Here is a 24521-nt window from a genome sequence, read left to right as displayed (position 1 = left end):
TCAAAGAGAAATTACCTGCAATAGCCCCGTTGTGAATGCTGAATGGTTATCCACGTCCTCTTTTTCTCATTACTGCCTTATCAGTTGAGAACAGTTCTCTGAGGCTGAGGAGCAGTCGAAGAAAGGCTCTCAGTCTCTATGGGTGTCTTTGAGGATGTAATCTATGACTAAGTGACAGTTGGCCCGGCCACAAAATTTCATATTAAGCCTGGACGATAAACATTGCTTTGCAAAATTCCGAATCCTTTGTTAACTCTTGCCCACAATCACTTGCAGGCTGCATAGTGAGGCGTAGCAACAGATGACATAAGATAATGGGTGAGATTTATCTCCGCTGTTGAGAGTGAAGTAGGATTAGAAAAATCGGAGATAAAATTAATATTAGTACTTAAGCATCATGCAGCACCTTAATGGAACTGGCAACGACATGCCTGAGTGAAAGACTACTTAAAGCTCAAATGAGCTCACATTAGTGTCCTCACAATTCCGCAGATGTCTTATACAAATGTGCTACGTGGCCACACAACATCAGTGTCAAGGTGGGAAAAAGGACTCAGACGCCTCATGTTTTCCTGGAAATTTTTTAATCTCCTCGTCCACTGCATAGTTCCTACTCATCTTTGCTCACTATTGACAGATTCAAATCAATTTTGTGATCTGTGCAGTGGCGGCAAGGCGTGTGCAAAGGGTGGGGCCAAAGAGGCGGTGGCCCCTGGAATCCAACTTAGCGGGGCGTCCAGAGTACAGCACTCCAATGGTGAATTTAAAGGCATGTGGAAGGGGCATCTAGTTGGGGTTGAGTGGCACATACTTGGGAAAACACCCATCCGACGCACCCACACAGGGTTTCAAACTAGGCTCTCAAACTCAGGTTAAGGTTTCAAAGTAAGGTTTTGAACAAGGGTTAGGGTTTCAAAAAGGAATTTAAACTATGGTCATAATTTCAAAGTAAGGATTTTAACAATGTTTGGGGTTTCCAAGAAGCATGAGCATACTCTTGGTTTTAGGACTGCAAAGAGCCGTCTCCACATCCTCCTGCTGGGTGCAAATCCTGTGGAAACATATGATCTGTGATTTAATAATTCCCTTAAAAGTATATTTGAATGGAAATGAGTTTTGTGAAGCAAGACATGCCTGTCAGTCGCTTTAAACCAGACTCTGGTTCCCAAGCTCCTCAGCCCCGCAATCCTCTGGGGAATGGAAAGGAATTGTGAAATTTCCAGGAATTCCAGCGCCCTCTGCTGGACATTTTGGGTAATGGAGCAAGCTGGATGTTGGGAGCCCAAAATGCCCCAAAAAAACTCCAATAGCAGACCAAATCCCAACGATGTCATCAGAAAAGTGCAAGTTGAGGCCTCGTTTGGCTTTTTTCCAAAAGCTGTTTCTTTCCACATATTCATGTGCAGCTTGGCATAGGCCGTGGCAAACATTTTCTCCATTGCTGTGCCAAAGATTTGTTAGTAGAATTAATCAAATATGAAATCAAGGCAGGGAATATACCCTGAAATATGTTTTGATCTGATTAAAATAATACAATAATTTTATTCTCCTATGGTAATTACAAAGATCACATCTCAGTTCGTTTCCATCTTCCTTCTGAGGAGTAGGAAGGTCTGACTTCTTTCCAAAACCTCCTGTTGTATATAATTCAATTTGAAATGCTCAGATAGGTTAGTGATATTATACTAGAATATGGTCTTGCGTGTGTCATCAGACAATACAATACTTCGAAACGTGTGTGAAATATCACGACCCGCCACTTGTCTCCATCGTGTTCCCCGCCTTTGTAGATGGGAGGGAGTGACTTCACTTTGTTTCAGGCCGACAAGAGGAGGAGCACTCGTCCTCCATAAATCAGAATCAGAATCAGAATGCCCTTTATTGTCATTGTACTCGGTCTACAACGAGATTGGAGAGCTCCCCTCTCCAATGCAATATAACAAAGTGACCGATGGTGGCTGTGTTGGCAGCTAAATGCTATCTTGGGAGACACTTAAACAACTGGAAACAATTCAATCCAAAAGCATTCTGCTCGGGAAGAAGAATTAAAAAATAAAATTACCCCCAAAAAAAACATTGTGATTTTTTTTTTTTGAAAGTGACATTAATACATAAGCAGCAATAGTCAGAACTAAAGTATCACTTCATGGATACACCATGGTTCTTCAGTCGCTGATGATTTTTTTTTTAACATCTTGACATAATCAAATTCACAGTACATGTTTTTTTTCAATCACTCATACAATTTTACAGTATACCAAGAGTCAATTTGTTCAGACTATGGTACTTAAATCTTCATTTAACGCTACTATTCTCATCAAGACACTTGTGTCTCTTAACATGATGCTTACTAGAGAATCTTTTATCGCACACGGTGCAACTGAATGGTTTCTCCCCAGTGTGTGTCCTTGTATGTCTTTTTAAATTTGCCTTCATCGAGAATCGTTTGTCACAAACCAAGCAGGCAAAGGGTTTCTCCCCAGTGTGCGTTCTTTTGTGTGTTGTTAAATTTGTACTCATAGAAAACCTTTGACCACAAACTGGGCAGACAAAAGGTTTCTCTTCAGAGTGAATTGCTGTGTGAGCTATTAAATCTTCTTTTGAATTGAATCTTTGACCACAGACTGAGCAGATGCAAGGTTTTTCTCCACTATGCATTTTTGTATGGGTTACTAAACTTGTCTTTACACTGAATCTTTCATTACAAACTGTGCAGGAAAAAGGTTTCTCTCCAGTGTGTGTACGTATGTGTCTTGTTAACTCTGTCTTTAAAGTGAATCTTTTCTTGCAAACTGAGCAGGCAAAAGGTTTCTCTCCAATGTGCCTTTGCGTATGTGTTGTTAAATTTTTCTTTAGAGTGAATCTTTTCTCACAAACTAAGCAGGCAAATGGTTTCTCTCCAGTGTGTGTTCTCGTGTGAGCTGTTAAATTTTTCTTCAAAGCAAACGTTTTCTCACAAAGTGAACAGGCAAACGGTTTCTCCCCAGTGTGCGTTCTTGCGTGTTTTCTTAAGTTTCCGCTTTGAGAGAATCGTTGATCACAAACCAAGCAGGTAAAAGGTTTCTCACCAGTGTGAGTTCTGGTGTGTGTTTTTAAGTCTCTCTTCGAAGTGAATCGTTTGCCACAAACTGAACAGGTAAAAGGTTTTTCCCCAGTGTGGATTCTAATGTGTGCATTTAAACGTCCCTTATTACTAAATGTTTTTCCACAAAAAGAACATTTCACACATTTCCTGTCAGTGTAACATGTCACATCGACTTCAGACTGTTCATCATCATCATCCCCATCAGTGCCAGAAGAGTGTGACATTACGTCGTTACTATCAGATAGTGGCGCTAAGAAGCTGTTGCCTTGTACTTCGTTATCATGTTCTGCTAATATGTGTTGGCTTGACCTTCTGCTTAGAGGCTGCACCCCTCCGTTCTCCTCACATTGAACTTTGTCTTCATCTTCTTCACTCTTCATAGGGATTAAAGTCAATGGCAACATGATGAGCTCATCCTCCTCTTCCTCTTTAATGTGTGTGTACTCCGGCTCCTCTACTTCTTTAGTATGAAAGAACTCTTCCTCATCCTCTTCTTTAAAGTCAGCATGCTTCTGCTGCACTTCCACTTCAATGTAGGGTAGGTCTTTCTCCTCTTCCTGCTGATTGTGGGGACACTCTGGTTCCTGTTGCTCAAGATCCAGATCTTCACTGACATCTGCAGGACGCATAAAGCAAAATACAAATTGCTTTGGGCAAGTCAAAACGCATACTGTGACTTTGATGTTGTGTCTTAATGTTTATACAGGGGTACCGTGACAAACTTAGATAATCACAAGGGAGGAGTGTGCATTGCTCAACAAAAGACGATTTTGATATAATTCTCAATTGATGGAGTATGGTATGAGTCAAGGGAGTAATGAATTTAAATTGTAATGATTTGATTCAGTTGGATTATGATTTGATCCAATATGGTAGAAACAACAAATCATCAGCACAACAAACCGATTTGTATATGGTGCACGTCCCTAATAAAAAAAAGATTTGATAATGTCTCAATACATGGGGTGTGATATGAGACAAGGATGCAAAGATTGTAAAATGCAATGAATCGATTCGTCAAATAAAAGACAATTTTCCAATTCAAATAATTTATATTACTCACCTAATAATCACCTTGCTTACTTTGTTTTGTGACACAGCAAAAAAAAATCATGAATAAATTAAGAGACTGGAAATATGTGCAACATAATATGAGTGGTGGTTTTTCACGATTCGGTCAGACAAATCGACTCAAATGAATGACGTTTTGGATGCTTCTCAAGCAGCCAAGTGACATTCCGCTTACACACACAAATAAGAAGTGAACAAACCTGCTCTGTGTAACACAACTGGAGGCTTTTGGAAAACAGCATCCAGCAATTGACGTTGTCGTTGGCTCGTTGCAAAAAGTTCCTCTTCGTAGTCTTCTTCCTTCACACTTCTTGCACACATTTTTACGGGACATTCACAACACTTGATGCCTGCTTCTCGGCGTGTTGCTAACAAACGCCCATCTTTTGTAAGCGGCTAGCAAGCTAAGCTATTCGGTGCGGCGACAACAGAGATACGAAGATTGAAAAAAATCTATTTTTGTGCGGTAAATAAGTGCTGTGCGTGCTGTGTCGAGTCTTCTATACCGTAAGTTCAGTACTGAAACGATACGAACATTACCGTACACACTGAATTTGTCAGGAAAGTTTTCGTTTTATTTCCTGTTCCCTTCGACTTAATGTCCGGTCATGGAACGCCAGACCCTATGTAATACTGCCATCTAGTGGCAATTACAGCACAAAGTACACTTGGGCACCGTGACTGTAAAGATATTTGCTCGAGGAGCACTGAAGTGTTGAAATTGCCAAAACTATACCCTTTTCTAACTTCGTGGCGCAAGCTGATGACGTAACACGCGCTGTCCCAATTCTGCAATTTTCGCGCGCCTGTAAACTGCGCCCCCAAACACGACGCGCATTTCACCCAGGCATGCACTCCATTGAACACCGTAATGTGTAGGGTCGGTATTAAAAGTGGGCCATAGTCCTCTTCATGTTTATGGCACAGAAGCGACGTTACCGAGCAGCAGCCAATGAAAAAAGAGCCCGCAAATGACGTCACTTCTGGTTACACTAGTTTGCGCGTGGTTTAGGGTCGATTGCTCGCCTGCTCTTGTCAGTTAAAACAACCCGAAATGCCACGGTAGGAAAAATGTACTTTCCTTTTTTGATTAATGTATATATGAAAATAATATATATACTGTATTTTATCAACATTACTTAAAGCCACAAATCCACTCCAGAAGCTGGCAACTAATTGGCAAACGAGGCATCCTATCTTTAGTATAATTTGGGCACATCCATGCGTCCATGATTCTAACATCAGAAGAGGCATGTACTGCAACTATTCAAAGTCTGTGAACTGTCTTGTTAAAACTGTAAACTATACCCCGCATTATTCTCAAAAATGTATTTGTTGAATTTTTACTTCACAATACATATCATGGTCTTTTTTTTAAAATCGTACCCATAATAAATCCCTTTAAAAAATAATAATAATAAAACTAATGTAAAAAAAACACCATGAAGACTAATTAAAACTAACTACATTTAAAATACAAAACTCAAAACAAAATAAAAACTATTATTTCCAAAACTATAATAATGCTGGTGTAATAACGCAAGTATCACTCCACCTTGCAGACAATACAGTACACAACATCATGGTCCTTCTGTCACTGATAAATTTATTGACTTAACTTCGAGACATCATCACCGTCCAGTCGATCGTCATATTTTATTCACAATCACATATGCATTTTTACAGCGTACCACAGTCAGTCAATGTAAAGCTTCATTTATTACTGTTATTCTCACCAACACACCTATGTGTTGTAACACTTTTCTTTGTAGTGAACCTTCTGTGACAAACACTGCAACTAAACGGTTTCTCGCCAGTATGTGTTCTTATGTGTGCTGTTAAATTTGTCTTCAATAAAAATCGTTTACCACAAACTGCACATGCAAAAGGTTTTTCTCCAGAGTGTGTTTTGGAGTGCGCTGTTAAATTTGTCTTCAAAGTAAATCTTCTCCCACAAACAGAACAGGCAAAAAGTTTCTCTCCAGTGTGTGTTGTTGTGTGCCTCGTTAAATGTGCCTTTCTACCAAAGCGTTTATCACAAAGTGAACAGGCAAAAGGTTTCTCTCCAGTGTGGATTCTTGTGTGCCTTGTTAAATGTGCCTTTTCAGAGAATCTTTTGCCACAATCTAAGCAGGCAAAACATTTGTCCCCAGTGTGAGTTCTTTTGTGTGTTCTTAAGTTTTCCTTATAAGAGAATCGTTGATCACACACTGAGCAGGCAAAAGGTTTCTCGCCAGTGTGCGTACGTGTGTGATATATTAGACTTTTCTTAACAGAGAAGCCTTTTCCACAAATTGAGCAGGTAAAAGGTTTCTCTCCAGTGTGTACTCTCACATGTATTTTTAATCCCCACTTCAAACTAAAAGTTTTGCCACACTGGGAACATTTCCAGTGTTTATTATCAGTGTGACATGTCACATCAACTTGAGAGTTTTCATTATCATCCTTATCATCACCATGAGAGTGTGAGGTTACATTGTTACTATCTGATAGTGGAGTTAAGAGGCTGTCTGATTGGGATCGTCCATCATCTTCTTTTGTCATGTCTTGACTTAAATTGCTGGTTGACAGCTCCATTCCTCTGCTCTCCTCACTTTGACCTATGTCTTCATCATGTTCAGTCTTTAAGGGGACAAAAATGAATGGTAACATGATGAGATTGTCCTCGTTTTCCTCTTTAATGTGAGTGGCCTCTTCCTCTTTCTTTACAGCATGAAGGGCCTCTGGCTGTACTTCGTTTTTCATGCAGACTTGCTCCTCTTCCTCTTTAATGTGGGATGACTCGGGTTCCTGCTGTTCAGAACAAGGAGAATTTTGCAGTTTTGCATCTGCAGGACACAAGCAGAGAAGCACATTTAGTTGGATATGGTGGACTGTTTTATTTGTCATGACAGTACCTTTTACCAAAAGTAGCAACAGAGGAGAAAACCTCCAGAACAGGTACACACTTTGAAAGTGCTCTTATACACGCAACCGAAACGGGTATTTCACTATAACAAACAAACAATTATCTAAACTGCTTGCGTGATTGAAAAAAATATTGCAGTCAAACTTTCCAGTTCTATTATTTACTTGAATAAAGTAGGAGTCTCCTTATTTTACTTTTATTCCTGCGTTTTTGCAGTGTACCGTTGAGGGCTAACTTTTGACCCTTCACCGTTTTTCTTTTAAATTTACCATTTAGAATGCATGACGATGGCGTTTTTCTGACTTCTGTGTCGTGTTTCAGCCGTTGTGAATGACGATTGTAAATTTGTTGTCGCGCATTCGCGCTACACGTTTGTTTCAATGGCACGAAGTCGACCAGCCGTGGAACTCTCAAGCAACGCTCACCCACCACATCAAAAAGACCCTTCCGACAAGTAGTAACTAAACAGAAGAGCGTAAAATGTGGACCAACCTACTCTGTGTAGCACAACTCGAGGCTGCTTGTAAATAGCGTCCAGTAGTTGACGTTGTCTCTCGTTCTCGTCGTTTGTTCGACATTCCTCCAGGTACTCTGGTGTCGTCCTCGCACACATTTTCAAACGCTACCACAAAACCCTCTACAATTACACTTATCTCTGCTTAGCAAAGTTATCCGGACACGAAAATTAAATCAAATCGTGGTTTAATCCAGTAAAGCAGAGGCAGACGTAGTCTTTCGGGGGCTTTAAGTACATACAGCAGCTTCAGCATCGACGTGAACAAGTCACGCTAAAGTCCAGTAGTCAGACAGTTTCTATTTCCTGTTCCGTTAAATCTAACTTCCGGTCATTACCGTGGCGTTACTGCCATCTAGAGGTAATAAGAGCACACAGCAAATGTTTTGCGGAACTTTTACTATGCGCTCTAATTTTTCAAAGTCATGGTTTAAATATGCGTGTAACACATTTTTTTAATGAAGCTGCAGTCGAATCAATGAGTTATAAATGTGGCTCCGCCACATATGAATGTTCTGAACAGCCACAGATCCACATCCACAGCTTTTTTTAAAAACGTGAATTCAAATCTATTTGATTTTTTCCCCCCATTTTTTGCGGAGAACATAGATGGAATGTTACTCAGCATTTTTTTTTACATCGAGAGACAGATTTGAAAAATTATAATAAAAAGACTTTCATTTATATTATATACAATTGTACATAGCAGCATATATGAATTACGAGTACATTCTTTTTGAAAAGCAACAAAGTGAACCGTGTACAGAAAGCCAAAAAATTAAATACAACCTCATCTATTCGTTATTTTCGCCGCTTCTCCTATGTATACTGTCAGGTTCGCCAATTTGACATATAGTGTTCGTAAGCTAAAAGGAGAGGACAAACAGCTCTTGTGGAGACAGAAAGGTTAACAAAGTTTATTTGACAACTTTATCTCCCCCCTGTTCCTCGATGCTTTTCACACATTCCCTTTTATAACATCGGGGAATCAGATTACACTTCAAGAAATCAGATTACACTCAAGGGTGGTACAGTTCGTCTTCTCAAAAGCTGGTTTAGTCCGGTTTATCATTGGCGTGTCGTCGTGGGTCGCAGCTGACTCTCACGTCAACATCTTTATCAGGACCTAGCACGATGCCGCTTGCGTCAGACTTTGAGGCCCACTTCTTTATCAGGACTTTTCATGATGTTGTTTACTTCATCCTCATCACCCCCCACACTGCAAACACTCAGCACAGTTCACTCTATTAAACTGCAATATGTTATATGTGCTACATATTAAAATAAGCTGCATCACAGCAAATCATCACGGCAAATGTATAATAACCTCTTAATATTATTCTAACATATACAAAACGTAACATACTAATTCAACTTGTTTCCTTGAAGTGAATAATCAACGGCTTCTGAATTTTGGTTGCTACTGCAGTGCCAAGTAGATTCTCAATGTTGAGAGCAAATTTTAGTTTATTTTCCTTCCGTACTGTTGTCACATATACCAAACAAACAGTCTCACCATGGTCACACATATCACAGCGAACACTATGTTGTTTTGCACCAATCCGAGGAAAAGTGAAATTGGTTTCTTCCATTTTCATTCATGGACCTCTGTCCTGAGAAGTGGAAGTCAGAATCAGAATGTTCTTTATTGTCATTGTACTCAGTGTGCAACGGGATCGCCCACCCTGTAGCCTCACCACAAGTACAAGGAGCAAAAGAGGATGGATTTGGTCTATAAACAGCAAGCATCCCTGATGAGTATATTGCATTTTATTTCAAGTATGTACAATTAAGAATTCTATCAACGAGTAACTGCCCAAAGACGGCTGGAATAGGCCAAAGCAGCCCAGCAACACTTGTGAGGAAAAGATGCCTGGATAATAGATGGATTGAGTCAATGATTACAGACACAGCCTCAGTTTCTTCGGCTTATTCAGCAGATTTATTGACTGCTGCTCTTCTCACCAACACATTCATGTCTCTTCAGATCATAATTGACATTTAATCTTTTATTAGACACACCCACTGCAACCAAATGGTTTCTCACCAGTGTGTATTTTTACATGCTCTTTTAAATACCCCCTTCGAGTGAATCTTTTGCCACAAATTGAGCAGGCAAAAGGTGTTTCCCCGCTGTGTGTCCTTATGTGTCTTGTCAAATCTCCCTTTTGAGCAAATCTTTGATCACAAACTGAGCAGGAAAATGGTTTGTCTCCAGTGTGTGTCCTTGTGTGTTCTATTAAATGTTCCTTTCTAGAGAATCTTTTACTACAAACTGAGCAGTGCAATGGTTTATCTCCAGCGTGTGCTTTTATATGCCTTGTTAAATGTGTCTTTGAAGAAAATCTTTTACCACATATTGAGCAGACAAAAGGTTTGTCTCCAGTGTGTGTTCTTTTGTGTGTTATTAAAGTTCCCTGTGCAGCGAATTTTTGACCACAAACTGAGCAAGCAAATGGTTTTTCCCCAGTGTGCGTTCTTGCGTGTCTTGTTAAACCTCCTTTTTGAGTGAATCTTTGACCACAAACTAAGCAAGCGAATGGTTTCTCTCCAGTGTGTGTTACTGTGTGTTTTGTTAAATTTCCTTTTATCGAGAAGCTTTTCCCACAAACTGAGCAGGTAAAGGGTTGTTCTCCTGTGTGTGTTCTTGTGTGTGCTTTCAACAATGACTTTCTGTAAAATCGTTTCTCACAATGAGCACACTGGACAGACTTGTTGTCAGAGTGGCATGTCATATCACTTCGAGGGTAACCATCAGCATCATCATTATCAGAAGAAGTAGAGTGTGACATTATGTCATCATTATCTGATAGTGGAGCGAAGATGCCATTTGATGAAGATACTCCACAAGGGTCTCCATCACCTTCTTCACTCTTCACGGTAACAACCAAACATGGAAAAGTGGTGATATCCTCATCCTGCTCCTCATCTTTAACTTGAGGAACATTTGGTTTCTGCTGCCCATGACGAAGATATTCTTCAGTGATGTCTGCACGACACAAGATGTTAAAAGCATGGTTTATTTAAGTGAAGCTTTTATCAGCCAAGTCTCCTATTGTAACTTTTATTTGGTGTATTATTGTTGAGCAACAGTTTTAACATTTTTACCATACCCTCTATTGATCCCCAAACGGGGAAATTCTATCATTACAAGAACAAAGAATAGGAATATATAATATTCTGAAAAGAACAAGTATTATCAAAATAATCCAGATGGGAGGGCAAAAAAAAATACACATAAGAAGTAAACACACCTGCTGTGTGTAACACAACTCGAGGTTGATTGCAAACAGCGTCCAGTCGTTGACGTTCACAATAATCCGACTCTTCTTTTGATCCAGAAAGTTCCTCCGCGTCTTCTCCATTCATAGGCTTCGCACACATTTTCACACGATAATCACAAAACCGAACACTCACTTTACACTTGCTCTCTGCTTCGCCATGTGAATGAAACGTCTCTTTGTTCGCGGCGAGCAGGCTAAGCTAAATTAGCTCGAGAAGCGTCACTGTGATGAGTTCATGCGAACACGAAGAATTCATTCACGGCTTTTTAAGTCCTGAAATGATGACGGATTAATTGTGTTTAGCGTGCCTCGGTGTGTTAAAAAATAAAACAGTACGAACTGGCGAGTGACGCAAGCGTGGTTGAGTAAAAAAAAAAAGCGTATGCGGAAGTAAAAGAGGCTGTGGAAGGAGTAGAGCAACTGCACTTGGACAAAATTAATATATCAATGGTTGGGCGTTATGTGAGCCACTGGACGGAGGCCCTCGGGCAGTGGTTCTCTACTTTTTTTCAATGATGTACCCCCTCTGGAATATTTTGTCAGCCAAGTAACTCTTAATCAGCAAAAAGCAATTTTTAGGTAAATAAAAGATTTAAAACATGCCATCAATGTCAGATTGATTAAAATATAGAACCTATAAAACTTCAATTGCATTGGTCCACAAAAATAATCAACATAAAGTGTCCTCTTTTGGATGATAGATGAGATATGCAACATGTGACTGGTTCCAACGGGACAACTGACTAAAAATGTTGGCGACCCCGGCAAATAACTTCTCAAAGTAGGTCAAGAGACCAAAAACTTAATGCAGTTATTGGGTGCCCTACAAGATATTCAGAGTGCCTTTGGAAATTGTGTCCATGAACATTAAATATTTGGCTTTTCAAACCCAACTGACAAAAACTTTAAACGCTGAGAATGGGAAACATCAAAGTATAAGGCAATCTTTTATCATTCCTGGAGGGATATCAAAACTCTTGTAACTCACCGGGTAAACATTAACTTTCCTGGATAAATTTCCACATATATGACACTTTGGCACAAACACTTCATTTCTTGATTTATTTGTTGAGTGCATGTACTGAGAAGAAGAAAAAAAGATTGCAGAACATGCAATAAAAAACATTTGTTTAAATATGAGTGAACTATATCATGCACAATAAAATAATCCCTGGATAGGGACAACAGCCATTTTTTTGTTATTTTGCAGCTTTATTGATGGCAGCTCTTCTCACCTGCACATTTGTGTCTCTTAACATCACGCTTGACATGGAATCTTTTCTCACACACATTACAACTGAACTGTTTCTCTCCAGCATGTGTTTTTGTGTGTGTTGCTAAATTTGTCTTTCGGTTAAATGTTTTCCCACAAACGGAACAAACAAAAGGTTTCTCGCCAGTATGTGTTCTTGTGTGTCTTGTTAAATTTGTCTTTTGAGTGAATCGAAGACCACATACCGAGCAGGCGAAAGGCTTTTCACCTGTGTGTGTTCTTTTGTGTGTTGTTAAAATTGTATTTCGAGAGAATCTCTGCCCACAAACTGAGCAAGAAAAAGGTTTCACCCCAGTGTGTGTTCTTGTGTGTATTTTCAAATCTTCCTTTATAGAGAATCTTTTATCGCAAACTAAGCAGGCAAAGGGTTTTTCTCCATCATGTCTTCTTATGTGCCTTGTTAAGTTTGTCTTTATCGAGAATCCTTTTCCACAAATTGAGCAGGCAAAAGGTTTTTCTCCAGTGTGTGTCCTCGTGTGTCTTTTCAATGTTGATTTATTGTAAAACGTTTTGTCACACTGGGAACATTTCACACGTTCAGTGTCACCGTGACATCGCATATCACCTTTTGAGTGTTCTTCATCATCATCATCATCATCATCATCATCCTCATCAGTGTCAGGAGCATGTGAGGTAATTTCATCACAGTCTGATAGTGGCGCTCTGAAGCTGCCTGAGTAGGATCCTCCAAAGTGCTCCCCATCACCTGCATCTTCTTCTTCATCCTCATCTTCACTCTTCACAATTACAGTCAATGGAAAGTTGCTGATGTCAGCTTCCTGCTCTTCCTCTTTAATGAAAGTGGGATCCAGCGCCTCTCCTTTAAAATTAGGGATGTCTGGTTTCTCTTCCTCTTTTATATAAGGTTGCTCTGGCTCCTGCTGTTCACAATGAGGATCTTTGCTGACATCTACAGGACACCAGAAGACAAAAACATGTTTTAGAAAGCTCAAGCTTTGCTTAATCAAGTCGAATGTTTTGACTTTGGTGTTGTGTTGTTATTTCTGATAAATGTCTGTCAGACACAAGTTTGATCATGGTTTGAGAATTCTGTTCTTGCTAAAGGCACGTGAGCAGTCCAGTAATTACATCTATGAATTTAGCAATTTGTTATTAATAGTCTATTTAATTATTATTCATGCAAGTGAGTAGATTTTATCTACAACACAAAGACAATGGCCACAACTGGAATTGTATCCCTCAAAAATAATTTGGTGGCACCAGTGACATCTCATAGTGACCGGAAGATGGACTTCACAAATAAGAATTCAATTATGAAACTGAGGAGCCTTGTGGAATTTTGTAAAATGCATTTGTGAAAGATTTAATAGTTGGACTTGCCAAGAAAAGCATTTAAATCTTTGGCTTTGACAAAATGTAAAGTTATACAATGGTACGATTACAAAATAAAATCCCAACAGTCTGTGTGCAAACTTAAACGTAAAAAAAACATCCCGAGTAGGACTGTCACGATAATTATTATTGACATTGCTCAATGAGTAGCTGTGATGAAGTGATTACAGTTAAACAGAAATCATCTACAAGATTCTGTCAAATCCCTCCGGTTCAGGTCCATCATATGCTCCAGTATAACCTTCAACTTTTAGATCAAAACCCGTATCGACATAATCATGAGGGGACACCATCAGATTCACATACTCTAGCACATTTTCGTTTATTTTACTAACGAGAAGTCCAGTTGATATCAACAACCCGAATATTTTAACTATGTGATGTAGTAAAACTAGTGACCGAAAGAAATGCGCAAACCTGCAACGTGGAACACATCTTGAGGCTTTAAAACAGCGTCTGGTAGTTGTTGACGTTGTCGCTCCTTCTCTTTTGTTTCACAAAATCCCTCCGCGTACTGCGCTGTAGGTTGTGCACACATTTTTACACGACGATCACAACACTTTCATGTGATCTCGATATGGCGAAATTGTCTTTCCTCTGATAGCTTAAATAGCTAGCTCAAGAGGCTTTATGAACCCAGAGGAGATAATCCCGATACGAAGATTTGATGAATGATGTGTTAGTCTGGGGACGTTAAGTAATAATTACTTTGTCGAAACTTCACTACGCACCGCACTGACTCCATAATGAAGCACAATAGGCCTCTTCAAATTCGCGTTTTTGACCAAGGAATTTCCTTTCTAACCTATCCGAACGAAATGACCCGGAAGTACTAGGATCTAAGAATCGTTCGAATTCCACAAATGTTTCGGAAAGGTGCTTGGATGAACCCTTAAGGCCTTTTTAGCATAGGTTACTCCCGACCAACCTTTACGAAATGATATTACCCACAATTCTTTGCGACAGCAACATTTAAAGCAACAGGGCATTGGAGTTAATATCATACTAAAACCTCACCCACATACAAAACATTATTTACTCGAGCCCAAAATCTTGCTTCACAAATACAGCATGTTTTACATATAATAAAGAACATTTCTTCAATTACAACAAAATATAATTCAAGTACAATATCTAATCTTTCAAGTACAAAAACAAAACTCCTTCAAATACAAACTAAAATCTTTCAAGTACCAAAAACATATTAGCAGATACCCGCAAATGCAAGTAAACTTGCACTTTAATTTTTTTGTTCAAAATCTAAAAAAAAAAAAAAAAAAAAAGGAAACTTGCACTCCACAACAGCAGGTGGCGCTTAAGAAAGTTTAAGGCCGCTAGGAGTAATTTTTTGCCCCCCAATATATACATATACGGGAGAATTTAGTTTGCTCATGACCACGTTTCTCACAATGAGCAAACTGTTGGGCTACCTGTCGTTAAAGCAAATGACCAAAAATGTCCAACCTGTATCATGTCCTGGTGATGGTCTCCCACTTTCTGCAAAAATGTCATTAAAAACGTAATTAATCTTAACTGTCGTGTCCCAGCAGAAGGCGGTCAGTGCACGGAGTATCAAGCGACACCGTTTAAAATAAATTAAATAAAACACATCAACTTTCCAGCTGTTGAAATGGTCCAAATCCTAGCTTTGTACATTGAGACCCATTCAAAATTGGAAGTGGAAGAAAAGTTTTACCCATAATGCACCGCGCGATACACATTTTTTTATTTGCCTTATCGAAAGATTGTGTGATAGATTAAATGTCACCCATAGATGGCAGTGTTCCCTCAGGAGACATTTCGTAGGACAAACCTGGCATTCATTTCACCGAGTACTGATGAGTGAACCACAGCAATGCGATTTAATGCACGATGCAATAAAGAGCTTGCTGAAACTATTATTAACGTTCCAAGGCGACGCTTTATGTATTAGCACGCACAATTAACACAGGCTTATAAGTGCAGCCTCCGCATTGTGCTGACCCTGGAATGGGCAATGGTTTTATTTGTCCAAACAGAGTTGCCGTACTAATTACGCTAAGGATCAACTTCTGAGCATTGTTTCTCTTGTAGCTTCGTACGCTCTACCACATAATACTGAATCAATCATGAGCGCACTGAAGCTTCGATTGAGCACGGCCATTACTGGACAATAACATCATTTATTAACTCTTGGTGTCCACTTAAACTCGTTTCGTTGCACGTTGAAGTTTCTCGAGCTAGCTTAGTTTAGCTTGTAACAAAGAGACGTCTTTGTTAGCAACGCAGCGCTAAATAGAGGCCAAGTGTGAGTGTAAGTTGTTACTATTATTGTAAAAAAACAATGTGCGCAAAAGTTGTCAAAGAAGAGCACGAGGGGGGAGTCAATGGAGCGAGAGATGAGAACGAGCGAGAACGTCAACGACTGGACGCTTTGTTAAGGCCTCAAGTTGTCTTCCACCGAGCAGGTTTGTCCATTTCTTTCGCTCACTTGTTTAGTAACGCGTCGTGCTCAGCCTTTCTGCGTGATTTTAGCAATGTAATTCTCTTCAAATATGTGTAATGTTTTTACAAACAAATGTATGTCCTCACTTAGCAAGGACTTAAAACATTTTTTTGAGTCGGTTGGTACTGCTTTTACGAGAATTAGTGTCAGTGGGCTCCTTTATAAACCTCTCATTATTGTAACCTAAGTTGTCTTTTTTAAGTTTTTAATTTCAGTTATTGTTACATCACGCAACGTTGTAGTTACACACACGTACCTTAGTTTTTAATCACAAAGGCACGTCAACGTTTTGAGATTAATTTGCGCTGATTCTGAATCTCCCCTCGTTTTTCTCAAGCATATCATGTTTTTATAGTAGTACTACTAATAATATAATACCAATAATTTCATGTTATTAAAGTAATTATAATGAATTAAGGGTTAATGAAGGGATTTTTTTCAACTAATGTCAGAGCTATAAATTGTGTAAATTTAAATAAATGTATTGCACAAGCTTTTTCAGGTCTAACTTAATTGATTAATATCAGATGTGAGGAACAGCGACACAAATGAAGTTTCAGCTTGGAAAGCCCCACAATGAGACGTTAGGATAGATTCCAGCCAACAGATATTGTCTGAATACAACATGTCATGATGTGTCAGCATTAAACGCATGTTTGATGTAGTAGCATCCTTTTTTTTTAATTAAAGGGCGTTGTGTAATGCATTCAGCTGCCACACTCATTGGGTTTTAAAGTGGAAATGATTGCTTTTTTTTAAGCCTCATTTTATAGAAGTCCCAATTCAATTATTTAATAATTATTCAAAATTGGCAGTGGAGTTAATAATACCAGAAAACACAAGAGACTGCCTCAAGGTAGACAGCAATACGGAAAGAGCTGCAGGAATTTTTGGGAAGTACTGGCTGTTATGCAACAACATTGTTTAATTTTCGTTATATATCTGGACAGCCTTATTTTATGACTTGGGCAAACCACATGTGTCTGTCTTGTGTCCTGCGGACATCACAAAAGATCTTGGCCTTGAGCAGCAGGAGTGGAGCACCAGGGTGGAGCGGCAGGCGCCTGAGACCCCAAACATAAAAGAGGAAGAGCAGGAAGCTGAAGTCACCGAGTTTCAAATTATGGGTGTGATTGTGAAGAGTGAAGATGATGAAGAAGAAGGTCACTGGCTTCAATCCAGTCCAAGTGAGGAGTGAAATAAAAAAAAAGGCCCAACTTGAAACTTCACAGAGCAAAGCTCCAGTTTACTAAAGCATGCACGTTTGTTATCTTGTGTCCTGTAGATGTCAGTGAAGAAGATCCTTGCCTTCAGCATCATGAATCAGAGCCCCTGCACATTAAGGAGGAAGAGCAAGAGGATGATTTCGCCAAGTTTCCATTGACTGTCATTGTAAAGAGTGAAGAAGGTGATGAAGACGCATTTGCAGGCTTCCAGTCACAAAGCCTCTTTGCTCCACTCTCAGATGGTGATGACATGACCGCACACTCTCCTGACACTGATGCTGATGACGAACACTCGAAAGGTGATATATGTCACACTGACAACAAACACTTAGCATGTTCTCAGTGTGACAAAACTTTTTTCAACACATCTACATTGAAAAGACACATAAGAACACACACTGGAGAAAAGCCTTTTGCATGCTCAGTTTGTGATAAAAGATTCACTCAAAAGGGACATTTAATAGCGCATACAAGAACACACACTGGGGAGAAACCTTTTGCCTGTTTAGTTTGTGGCAAAGGGTTTTCTAGAAAGGGAGATTTGAGAATACATTCAAGAACACACACTGGGGAGAAACCCTTTGCCTGCTCATTTTGCGGTACAAGATTCAGACAGAAGGGAGATTTAATTGCACACACAAGAACCCACACTGGGGAAAAACCTTTTGCCTGCTCAGTTTGTGGCACAAGATTCACTCAGAAGGGACATCTAATTGCACACACAAGAACACATACTGGGGAGAAAACCTTTGCCTGTTCATTTTGTGGTACAAGATTTACTCAAAAGGGGGATTTAAGAATACACATCAGAACACACACTGGTGAGAAACCTTTTGCTTGCTCAGTTTGCAGCTTAAGTTTCAGTGTACGTTCGACATTGATTCAACACATGAGAACACACACGGGGGAGAAACCCTTTTCCTGCACAGTTTGTAGTAAAAGTTTCTCTAAAAAGACAAATTTAACAGCGCATACAAGAACGCATGCTGGAGAGAAACCTTTTGCCTGCTTAGTTTGTGGGAAAGGATTCACTCAGAAGGGACATTTAATTGCACACACAAGAACACACACAGGAGAGAAAACCTTTGCCTGCTCCGATTGTGATAAGAGATTCACTCAGAAGGAACATTTAATATCACACATAAGAACACACACTGGTGAGAAACCATTCAGTTGCAGCGTGTGTGATAAAAGATTTCATGTTAAGCGTCAGGTGAAGAGGCACAAGTGTGCTGGTGTCAAGGTGGCCAATAAATCTGTAGAATGAACTTGAGGCATTGAGGCTGTGTTTGGAATCATTTACTTCTTTCCAATAATAATTTTTGAAGGATTTTTATGTTGTGAACTACGGCATGTAGTTGACTCGTTAAATTAAAATGGAAACGTGTTATTTTGATACCTCTCAGAGTTACGAATAAATGGGTATTCTATATACTTGGCAGTAAAATTACTGTCCTTATTTGTGTTTTCATTACATTTTATTTTCTTCTCTTTTCTACTCATTTTGTTTACTGTTTTACTGTGTCTTCTTGCTTAATGATGAATCACATACATTGATGGTGACCACTCCCTCATTTGTGATATGTCAAAATAATAAAAACACATTCATTCACATCCCAAACTTTTGAAATTATTTTTTTGTTTTGTTTTGTTTATTGAAAAGTTTGTCAACACAAACTGACATGAGGAAATTCTTCATGTGAAATTGATCGATTTCTTTTATTGTATATCATCTGCGTTGTACACCAGATCATGTGTAAGATTAACTTAATTTTTATTGCATGCCTTCATAAAATTTGTCTTGGACAAGCTCAAGCCTGTGTGCTATAAATAAAGTTGTCTTTGTTCAACTATCTTGTGTGAGCAGAGTCTTCCTTCAAAATCACCCAATCATTTGATCATTTTCTAACCCGGCAGGAGATGATACACCAAAGCTCCAAATGTTGCTCGTGGTTCCTGTTAGCCTGATGTGAAATGACACGGAGTGACAACGACGACAACGCGCCTGACGTCACATCGCGCAGAGAACTCTGGAAAATCGAGCCAGATTATCGTCTGAAAATTATTTTCCAGAGGTCTTTAACAAAACCCATTGCGAACAGCTAAAGTGCTAATCTGCTATTTATGAAAATTTGTGAGTCATAAATTGTCAAATGAAAAGGTTATTGTAAAGATATTTTCGGGGAAAGCGCAGTGCTGCTAAATTAACTAGCCTGACGGACGCATCTTGCTTCAGTCCTCGGTTTCAAAGAGACAATCGCACTCAGGAAATAGTTAGAAATTTCAGAACCACCTACAATAGGTGGAAATCGTTTATCTGGACTATTAATGTTTTTCCTCTCTCACGCTTTGAAACCCTTTTCAAGCATTCATCACTCATGCTCGCATATAGGTTTCGAAAAATAGAGGCATTCTTGCTTCAAGCTGTTTATTGGTCACTCACATCTTAAGTTGACTGTAAAAAAGACTCATAAAACAAAAGAGAATTAAACACGGCATCGCATGAAAATGTTTAGCCCAACAGTTCGTGTAACGTAATTTAATGCGAAATGCCATAAAACAGCACTTTAAGTACAAACGTACAAAAAAAATCTCTGTAAACAAACAAAAAAAGACTTTGCCTCTTTCATTAATTTGACTACAAGAAAAAAAATAACAGGACGCACTATCTAAACGTATTCACATGTTTTCCCACGACATACAAATTCCAAAATAGTGATCAGGGAATAGTGAATGTGTCAGTATTGCCAATACATCCTGTTTCTTCGGTTATTTTGCAGCTTTACTGAACACCGCTCTTCTCACCAGCACTCTTGTGTCTCTTTACCTCGCGCTCGACATTTAATCTTTTATCACAGACTGCAACTAAATGGCTTCTCACCAGCGTGTGTTCTTGTGTGTGTTGTTAAATGTCCCTGTGCAGAGAATTTCTTACCGCAAACTGTAGACTGAACAGGAATAAGGTTTCTCGCCAGTGTGTGTTCTTGTGTGTATACCATTAAAAGCCTATTTTTAGAGATTTTTCTATTACAAACTGAGCAGGCAAAACGTTTCTCTCCAGTGTGTGTTCTTGCGAGCCTTTTCAGCGATGAATTGTTGAAAAATGTTTTGTCACACTGATGACACTTCACACGTTTGTTATCAGTGTCACGTGTCATATTGTCTTTGGAGTGTTCATCATCATTGTCAGAAGAGCATGATGTCAAGTCATCACCTCGTGATATTGACACTAAGAAGCCACCGGCTTGTCATCGCCCACTGTGGTCTCTATCACCTTCATTTTACTTTGAAAACAAATCTTAACGTTTGCCTGTGTTTAAACGCTTGTCGGACACTTCTGAAATGACGTCTCCAAGAAAAACAACATTTCTTCATGAGGATGTTCTTTGAGCTCTGATGTGACGTCACGTGAACAGGTCCTCGCAGGGCGAAACTACAGTTGAGATTGATCTCGATCTTGTCGCTTGCATCGTCCGGACTGAATCAAAGCTGCGTGTGAAATGAGAGTCGCCAGTCTTATGAAGAAGTTGACCGAAACCCCGTCGAACTGGCCCAAGATGAAGAAGCAGTGCTCAGACATGCTCGTCTTGATGCTCTCCGTGATGTTCGTCCTAGGGTTCTTCGGCATGGTCGCGCTCGGCATTGGCTGGGCGCTTTCACGTGAGTTGGAGTCTTTTAACTTAAGAAAGTTCAAAATAGTAATAGGCTTTATAGGTTTCGTTTATTAAGAATACTTGTTTTATGTATCTTTTGGAAAATGTTTAGGTTTTTAATTAGATTAGAAATATATGTCGAAATTTCACTGTGCACGCTTTGAAGCTATATCATGTGGTAAAAAAAAGACAATCAGTGGACATAAGAATCAAATTCGTTGTCAATACACGAATGTTCTATGACATCCCATTGCTTGTATTTACATACATTTATATAGAAATTGAATTCAAATTGCCCGGTCGAATGCACCTTTTTTTTATTACCACGGCCTGCGTCTGATGGGGACTTAGTTGTCCCCGAGCGCCTGGCTGAGGGCAAAATCTGAAAAAAAAATGTTCTACCAAGCATTGGCATTGAGTCTTGGAAATGTAATTTTCATTCTGGAATTAATTTCTCATTAAATTAGTGGCCGGTTGATTTATTATTAAAGCATTTTGTCAGGTCAATGCAAATTTCTAGCCCTCAATCACAACAAAGTCTCAAGTGCTTCACTGACAATTAACGGAAACATAAAAAATATTTACACCTTTTTACTTACGAGAGGTAAAAAACATAAAAATAACTAAGGAAATTATGACTTTAGGCGAATAGGCTAATGTACGAAAGAGAAGTGAGAATGTTCCAATTGACTGGCAATGAGACAAAGTGTGAGGACAAATCTTTTGTCTTGGTACACTGAAAATGAGCATTGTGTCCCCAAAATGGCAACTTGACCTTCCTTAACAAAATGCCGGCCATGTTGTAACTTCACAAAGAGCAAGAACATTCTAGTCCACTATCATTGTGCGCAAGTGCGTCAGCGTAATTGCAAAAAAAAAGATGTGTCCTCAGTCAGAAATATGTCGGAGTGTGAGAAGGGGTGGCACCAATACAAATCCAGCTGCTACAAGGAGATGACCGCTGTCAATGATTGGATGCAAGCCCACCTCGAGTGTATCAAGGAGGGTGCACACCTAGTCTCCTTCAACTCATCTCAAGAGGAAGACTTTGTGAGATGGCACATGGACATGTCGTTCTGGATTGGACTCTCCAATCTGGTGAGATGGAAGTGCAAGCTGCTATTTATTGACTCTGTACTGGTACTCAATTGACAACCGGGTTTGGTTTCTGCTGAGATGCAATGATAGTGGGTGTTTCTATGAGGGGAACCAGAACCTAATTTGGTCCGACACCGGTTTGAGGCCAATCTACACCAATTTGGACCAGGATCAACATATTCGGTAAAAAGTCACATGATTGCATGCTTCGATTATCCAGGCAGTAACGCGTTGAAATTTTAAACCAATTTTCAAAATGGGGAGAACACACACATAACAAGGGGAAAGAGGGTAAATCATCCCAACTTGGCCTGTTTGTCAGTGTCTCACTTAATGCGACTTCTCCCTACAGCCTTGAAGATAAGTCCTGCACGTATCTTACTAGTAGATATGGGTGTGGTTTTTGTAACGGTGCCGGCAAGTGGAGACTCGGTCTGTGCGGATCCTTGCTGCCGTTCATGTGCGAACGGCCGCTGAAGGGTAAATCTGCACATTCGTCATGTTGACATTTAAAAAAAAAAAGCTTAGTCACAATGTCTTGTAGGTGGCCCGGATGGACAGTTAAGTTCCAACAAAAAACTGGAGAGTGCGTTGTACCAATGCTACTTTTCACCCCTTCGTTGTCCTGTCATCATTTTCTACTAAATGTTTCTTAGGGTCGTTAGCTTCCGATTGCGACTCTGGTGAGTTCTTGTATGGCAATTTTTGCTACCGTTTCGAGATGTCACTTCGAAGTTGGCAGGAAGCCGAGAACTTCTGCGTCGGACGGGAAGGTCACCTGGCGAGTGTCCACTCAGTTGAAGAGGGCAACTTCTTGACTGGTGAGTGCCGATCAACTTTTGCGTGCTGTTCTCGTAATAAAGTTCTTGTTCTCCTTTCCGCAAGATCACCTGGTTAAAGGAACAAATCCTTTGGACCAACTCATGCCTTTCGTGGGTCTCAAGAAGAAGGACAAGTTTGAGTGGAGTGACAAAACACCTGCCGTAAGTGAAACATTTGCAGCATTCTACAAGTGTTGTAATTTGCTAAGTTATGAATGAGAATAAAAATGTCATTTTGACACAACAAACGTGTACTTTTCCAAATACATTTCATAATGCTAACAAGAAGAAACAATCGGTTGAGGACAAAGTTGGAATTTTATGAGGATAGTATCAAAATTTACAATCCATCTATCCCCACGAGGGTCGCGAGTGTGTTGCAGCCTATCCCAGCCAATCGCAGGACACACAAAGACAATCATCCACGCTTACGCTCACATCTGGGAACAATTTTGAGTGTTCAATCAGCCTACCATCACTCTCTTTGAAATTTGGGAGGGAACTGGAGTACCTGGATAAAACCCACGCAGGAACGAGGAGAACATGCAAACTCCACAGAGGAAGGCGGCAGCCGTAACCGAACACTGCCCCTCTGCACTATGAGGTGGAATTGCTAAACAGTCGGTCACTGTGGCACCCTTCGGAATTTAATTTTAAATAAAAGTGGTCAGTATCTTTTGACTAAAAAAAAGTTATATATGACAAAAGGGTTCTCAAAAATTGTGGCACAATGGCAATGGGAAGTCATCCGGACCAAGAGCGCACGCACAACGCGCTCAAGTCACATCTCCAATGTCATCCACAGGACAATATCAAGTGGAAGCAAGGATATCACGGCGGAGAATGCGCAGTACTGCGCAGTGATGGGGAAGTCCAAGACGTGTCCTGCTTTCAGCGTCTGCCATCCGTCTGCAAAAAAGGTCCAATCGTCAGTACTGATCACTTTGCACATTTTGTAATATGCCCAACTCAAGATTTGGTCTCTTGCATCCCTGCAGCCAAGCATCAGGGGTCTCGTCCTGACGTGATGCCAATCAAGCAGCCGACACCAGGTGGGTGAGAATTCAGCGACTGCTATTAGATATGAGCCATCAATATGCAGAATCTAATCCCTCCACTCCCTGTGTGATGTTCCACTCATTCTCGTCACGTTTTGATATCCACGATAGGATCTCTTGGAGCAAGAAAGGCACCGCTGACCAATGGGACAGAAGGCTTGCCGCCATGTTTCTCTGGTCGCAGCAACTGCTTGTGCTCGCTTGGACTCATTGCTAAGAATGCGAGGAATGTTAATAACTATCGTGAGATTCATTTTCGTGATATCGTATTGTGACGTTTGGCTACATCCCTTCCAACCACTGTCTTCACCTCATTCTGGACATCTTAGAAAATAACTTTCCCTTTTGCCCAAACTAACACTGCAACAAAATTGGATATTTTCCATAAAAAACAAATCAATTTCACATGAACTGCTTTTTCTTTTTACTGTAATTCTTTTTCCTTTGTGTGTATGCAGAAAGATCAATTCATTGCGGAGATTCCCAACGGTGTCAACATTGGCTGCAAAATCGTCATCAATGGAGTACTCGAGGCAGCTGCAAAGTAAATAGGCCATCACCCCCAACCTTACCATGACAACACTATCGTGTGTTTGTGTTAACGATGATCTCACTTTTGTGTGTTTGTGTTGCAGGTTTGTCATTACAATATTGGCAGCTGGCCAGGATGACAAAGATTCGATTGCACTGCT

General features: G+C 39.9%; 4 protein-coding genes and 2 pseudogenes across 8 annotated transcripts; 2 read left to right on the top strand and 4 right to left on the bottom strand.

Moving 5' to 3' along the window:
• Positions 1-1383: 1383 nt before the first annotated feature.
• On the bottom strand, positions 1384-4997 carry LOC148337282 (uncharacterized). The gene is made up of 2 exons (XM_088296082.1): positions 4357-4997; positions 1384-3701 (listed from the first exon to the last, which is right to left on the bottom strand). Exons 1-2 carry the CDS (start codon positions 4475-4477, stop codon positions 2296-2298), a joined length of 1527 nt encoding a protein of 508 aa, XP_088152208.1. The 5' UTR covers positions 4478-4997; the 3' UTR covers positions 1384-2295.
• A 744-nt stretch (positions 4998-5741) lies between these two features.
• On the bottom strand, positions 5742-7904 carry LOC148337281 (uncharacterized). 2 transcript variants are annotated; one of them, XM_088296089.1, is made up of 2 exons: positions 7557-7904; positions 5742-6984 (listed from the first exon to the last, which is right to left on the bottom strand). In XM_088296089.1, the coding sequence occupies exons 1-2, from the start codon at positions 7675-7677 to the stop codon at positions 5870-5872; spliced, it is 1236 nt and encodes a 411-aa protein (XP_088152215.1). In that variant the 5' UTR covers positions 7678-7904; the 3' UTR covers positions 5742-5869. The 2 variants fall into 2 exon arrangements, with proteins under 2 accessions (XP_088152215.1, XP_088152216.1); XM_088296090.1 differs by having other exon boundaries at positions 7561-7904.
• A 198-nt stretch (positions 7905-8102) lies between these two features.
• On the bottom strand, positions 8103-11241 carry LOC148337280 (uncharacterized; annotated as a pseudogene). The gene is made up of 2 exons (XR_015843180.1): positions 10833-11241; positions 8103-10567 (listed from the first exon to the last, which is right to left on the bottom strand). The product of XR_015843180.1 is annotated as an uncharacterized LOC148337280 (transcript).
• A 694-nt stretch (positions 11242-11935) lies between these two features.
• Positions 11936-15512, bottom strand: LOC148337279 (uncharacterized). 2 transcript variants are annotated; one of them, XM_088296093.1, is made up of 3 exons: positions 15302-15512; positions 14953-14985; positions 11936-13045 (listed from the first exon to the last, which is right to left on the bottom strand). In XM_088296093.1, the coding sequence occupies exons 1-3, from the start codon at positions 15306-15308 to the stop codon at positions 12075-12077; spliced, it is 1011 nt and encodes a 336-aa protein (XP_088152219.1). In that variant the 5' UTR covers positions 15309-15512; the 3' UTR covers positions 11936-12074. The 2 variants fall into 2 exon arrangements, with proteins under 2 accessions (XP_088152219.1, XP_088152218.1); XM_088296092.1 differs by lacking the exons at positions 14953-14985; positions 15302-15512 and adding an exon at positions 13906-14420.
• LOC148337278 (uncharacterized) lies at positions 15387-19052 on the top strand. Of its 2 annotated transcripts, XM_088296083.1 has the most exons (3): positions 15459-15935; positions 16987-17160; positions 17259-19052. In XM_088296083.1, the coding sequence occupies exons 1-3, from the start codon at positions 15812-15814 to the stop codon at positions 18464-18466; spliced, it is 1506 nt and encodes a 501-aa protein (XP_088152209.1). In that variant the 5' UTR covers positions 15459-15811; the 3' UTR covers positions 18467-19052. The 2 variants fall into 2 exon arrangements, with proteins under 2 accessions (XP_088152210.1, XP_088152209.1); XM_088296084.1 differs by lacking the exon at positions 16987-17160 and having other exon boundaries at positions 15387-15935.
• Positions 19053-21559: 2507 nt separating this feature from the next.
• On the top strand, positions 21560-22571 carry LOC148337277 (snaclec coagulation factor IX/factor X-binding protein subunit B-like; annotated as a pseudogene).
• The last annotated feature ends 1950 nt before the right edge of the window (positions 22572-24521 follow it).

The sequence above is a fragment of the Idiotropiscis lumnitzeri genome, chromosome 5 (genome assembly GCF_059441095.1).
Source record: "Idiotropiscis lumnitzeri isolate Australia: NSW breed Sydney's pygmy pipehorse chromosome 5, RoL_Ilum_1.0, whole genome shotgun sequence".
Classification (NCBI taxonomy): domain Eukaryota; kingdom Metazoa; phylum Chordata; class Actinopteri; order Syngnathiformes; family Syngnathidae; genus Idiotropiscis; species Idiotropiscis lumnitzeri.
This window is presented reverse-complemented; position numbering and strand designations above follow the sequence as displayed.

Excerpts from the sequence above, each read along its gene's own strand:
- LOC148337278 (XM_088296083.1), top strand. The coding sequence starts at position 15,812 with ATGTGCGCAAAAGTTGTCAAAGAAGAGCACGAGGGGGGAGTCAATGGA. Across the intron at positions 15,936-16,986 it reads AGTTGTCTTCCACCGAGCAG|ATCTTGGCCTTGAGCAGCAG; the intron begins GTTTGTCCATTT and ends ACATCACAAAAG. Across the intron at positions 17,161-17,258 it reads CTGGCTTCAATCCAGTCCAA|ATGTCAGTGAAGAAGATCCT; the intron begins GTGAGGAGTGAA and ends TGTGTCCTGTAG.
- LOC148337281 (XM_088296089.1), bottom strand. The coding sequence starts at position 7,677 with ATGTGTGCGAGGACGACACCAGAGTACCTGGAGGAATGTCGAACAAAC. Across the intron at positions 6,985-7,556 it reads AGTTGTGCTACACAGAGTAG|ATGCAAAACTGCAAAATTCT; the intron begins GTTGGTCCACAT and ends TGTGTCCTGCAG.
- LOC148337279 (XM_088296092.1), bottom strand. The coding sequence starts at position 14,026 with ATGTGTGCACAACCTACAGCGCAGTACGCGGAGGGATTTTGTGAAACA. Across the intron at positions 13,046-13,905 it reads AGATGTGTTCCACGTTGCAG|ATGTCAGCAAAGATCCTCAT; the intron begins GTTTGCGCATTT and ends GGTGTCCTGTAG.
- LOC148337282 (XM_088296082.1), bottom strand. The coding sequence starts at position 4,477 with ATGTGTGCAAGAAGTGTGAAGGAAGAAGACTACGAAGAGGAACTTTTT. Across the intron at positions 3,702-4,356 it reads AGTTGTGTTACACAGAGCAG|ATGTCAGTGAAGATCTGGAT; the intron begins GTTTGTTCACTT and ends TGCGTCCTGCAG.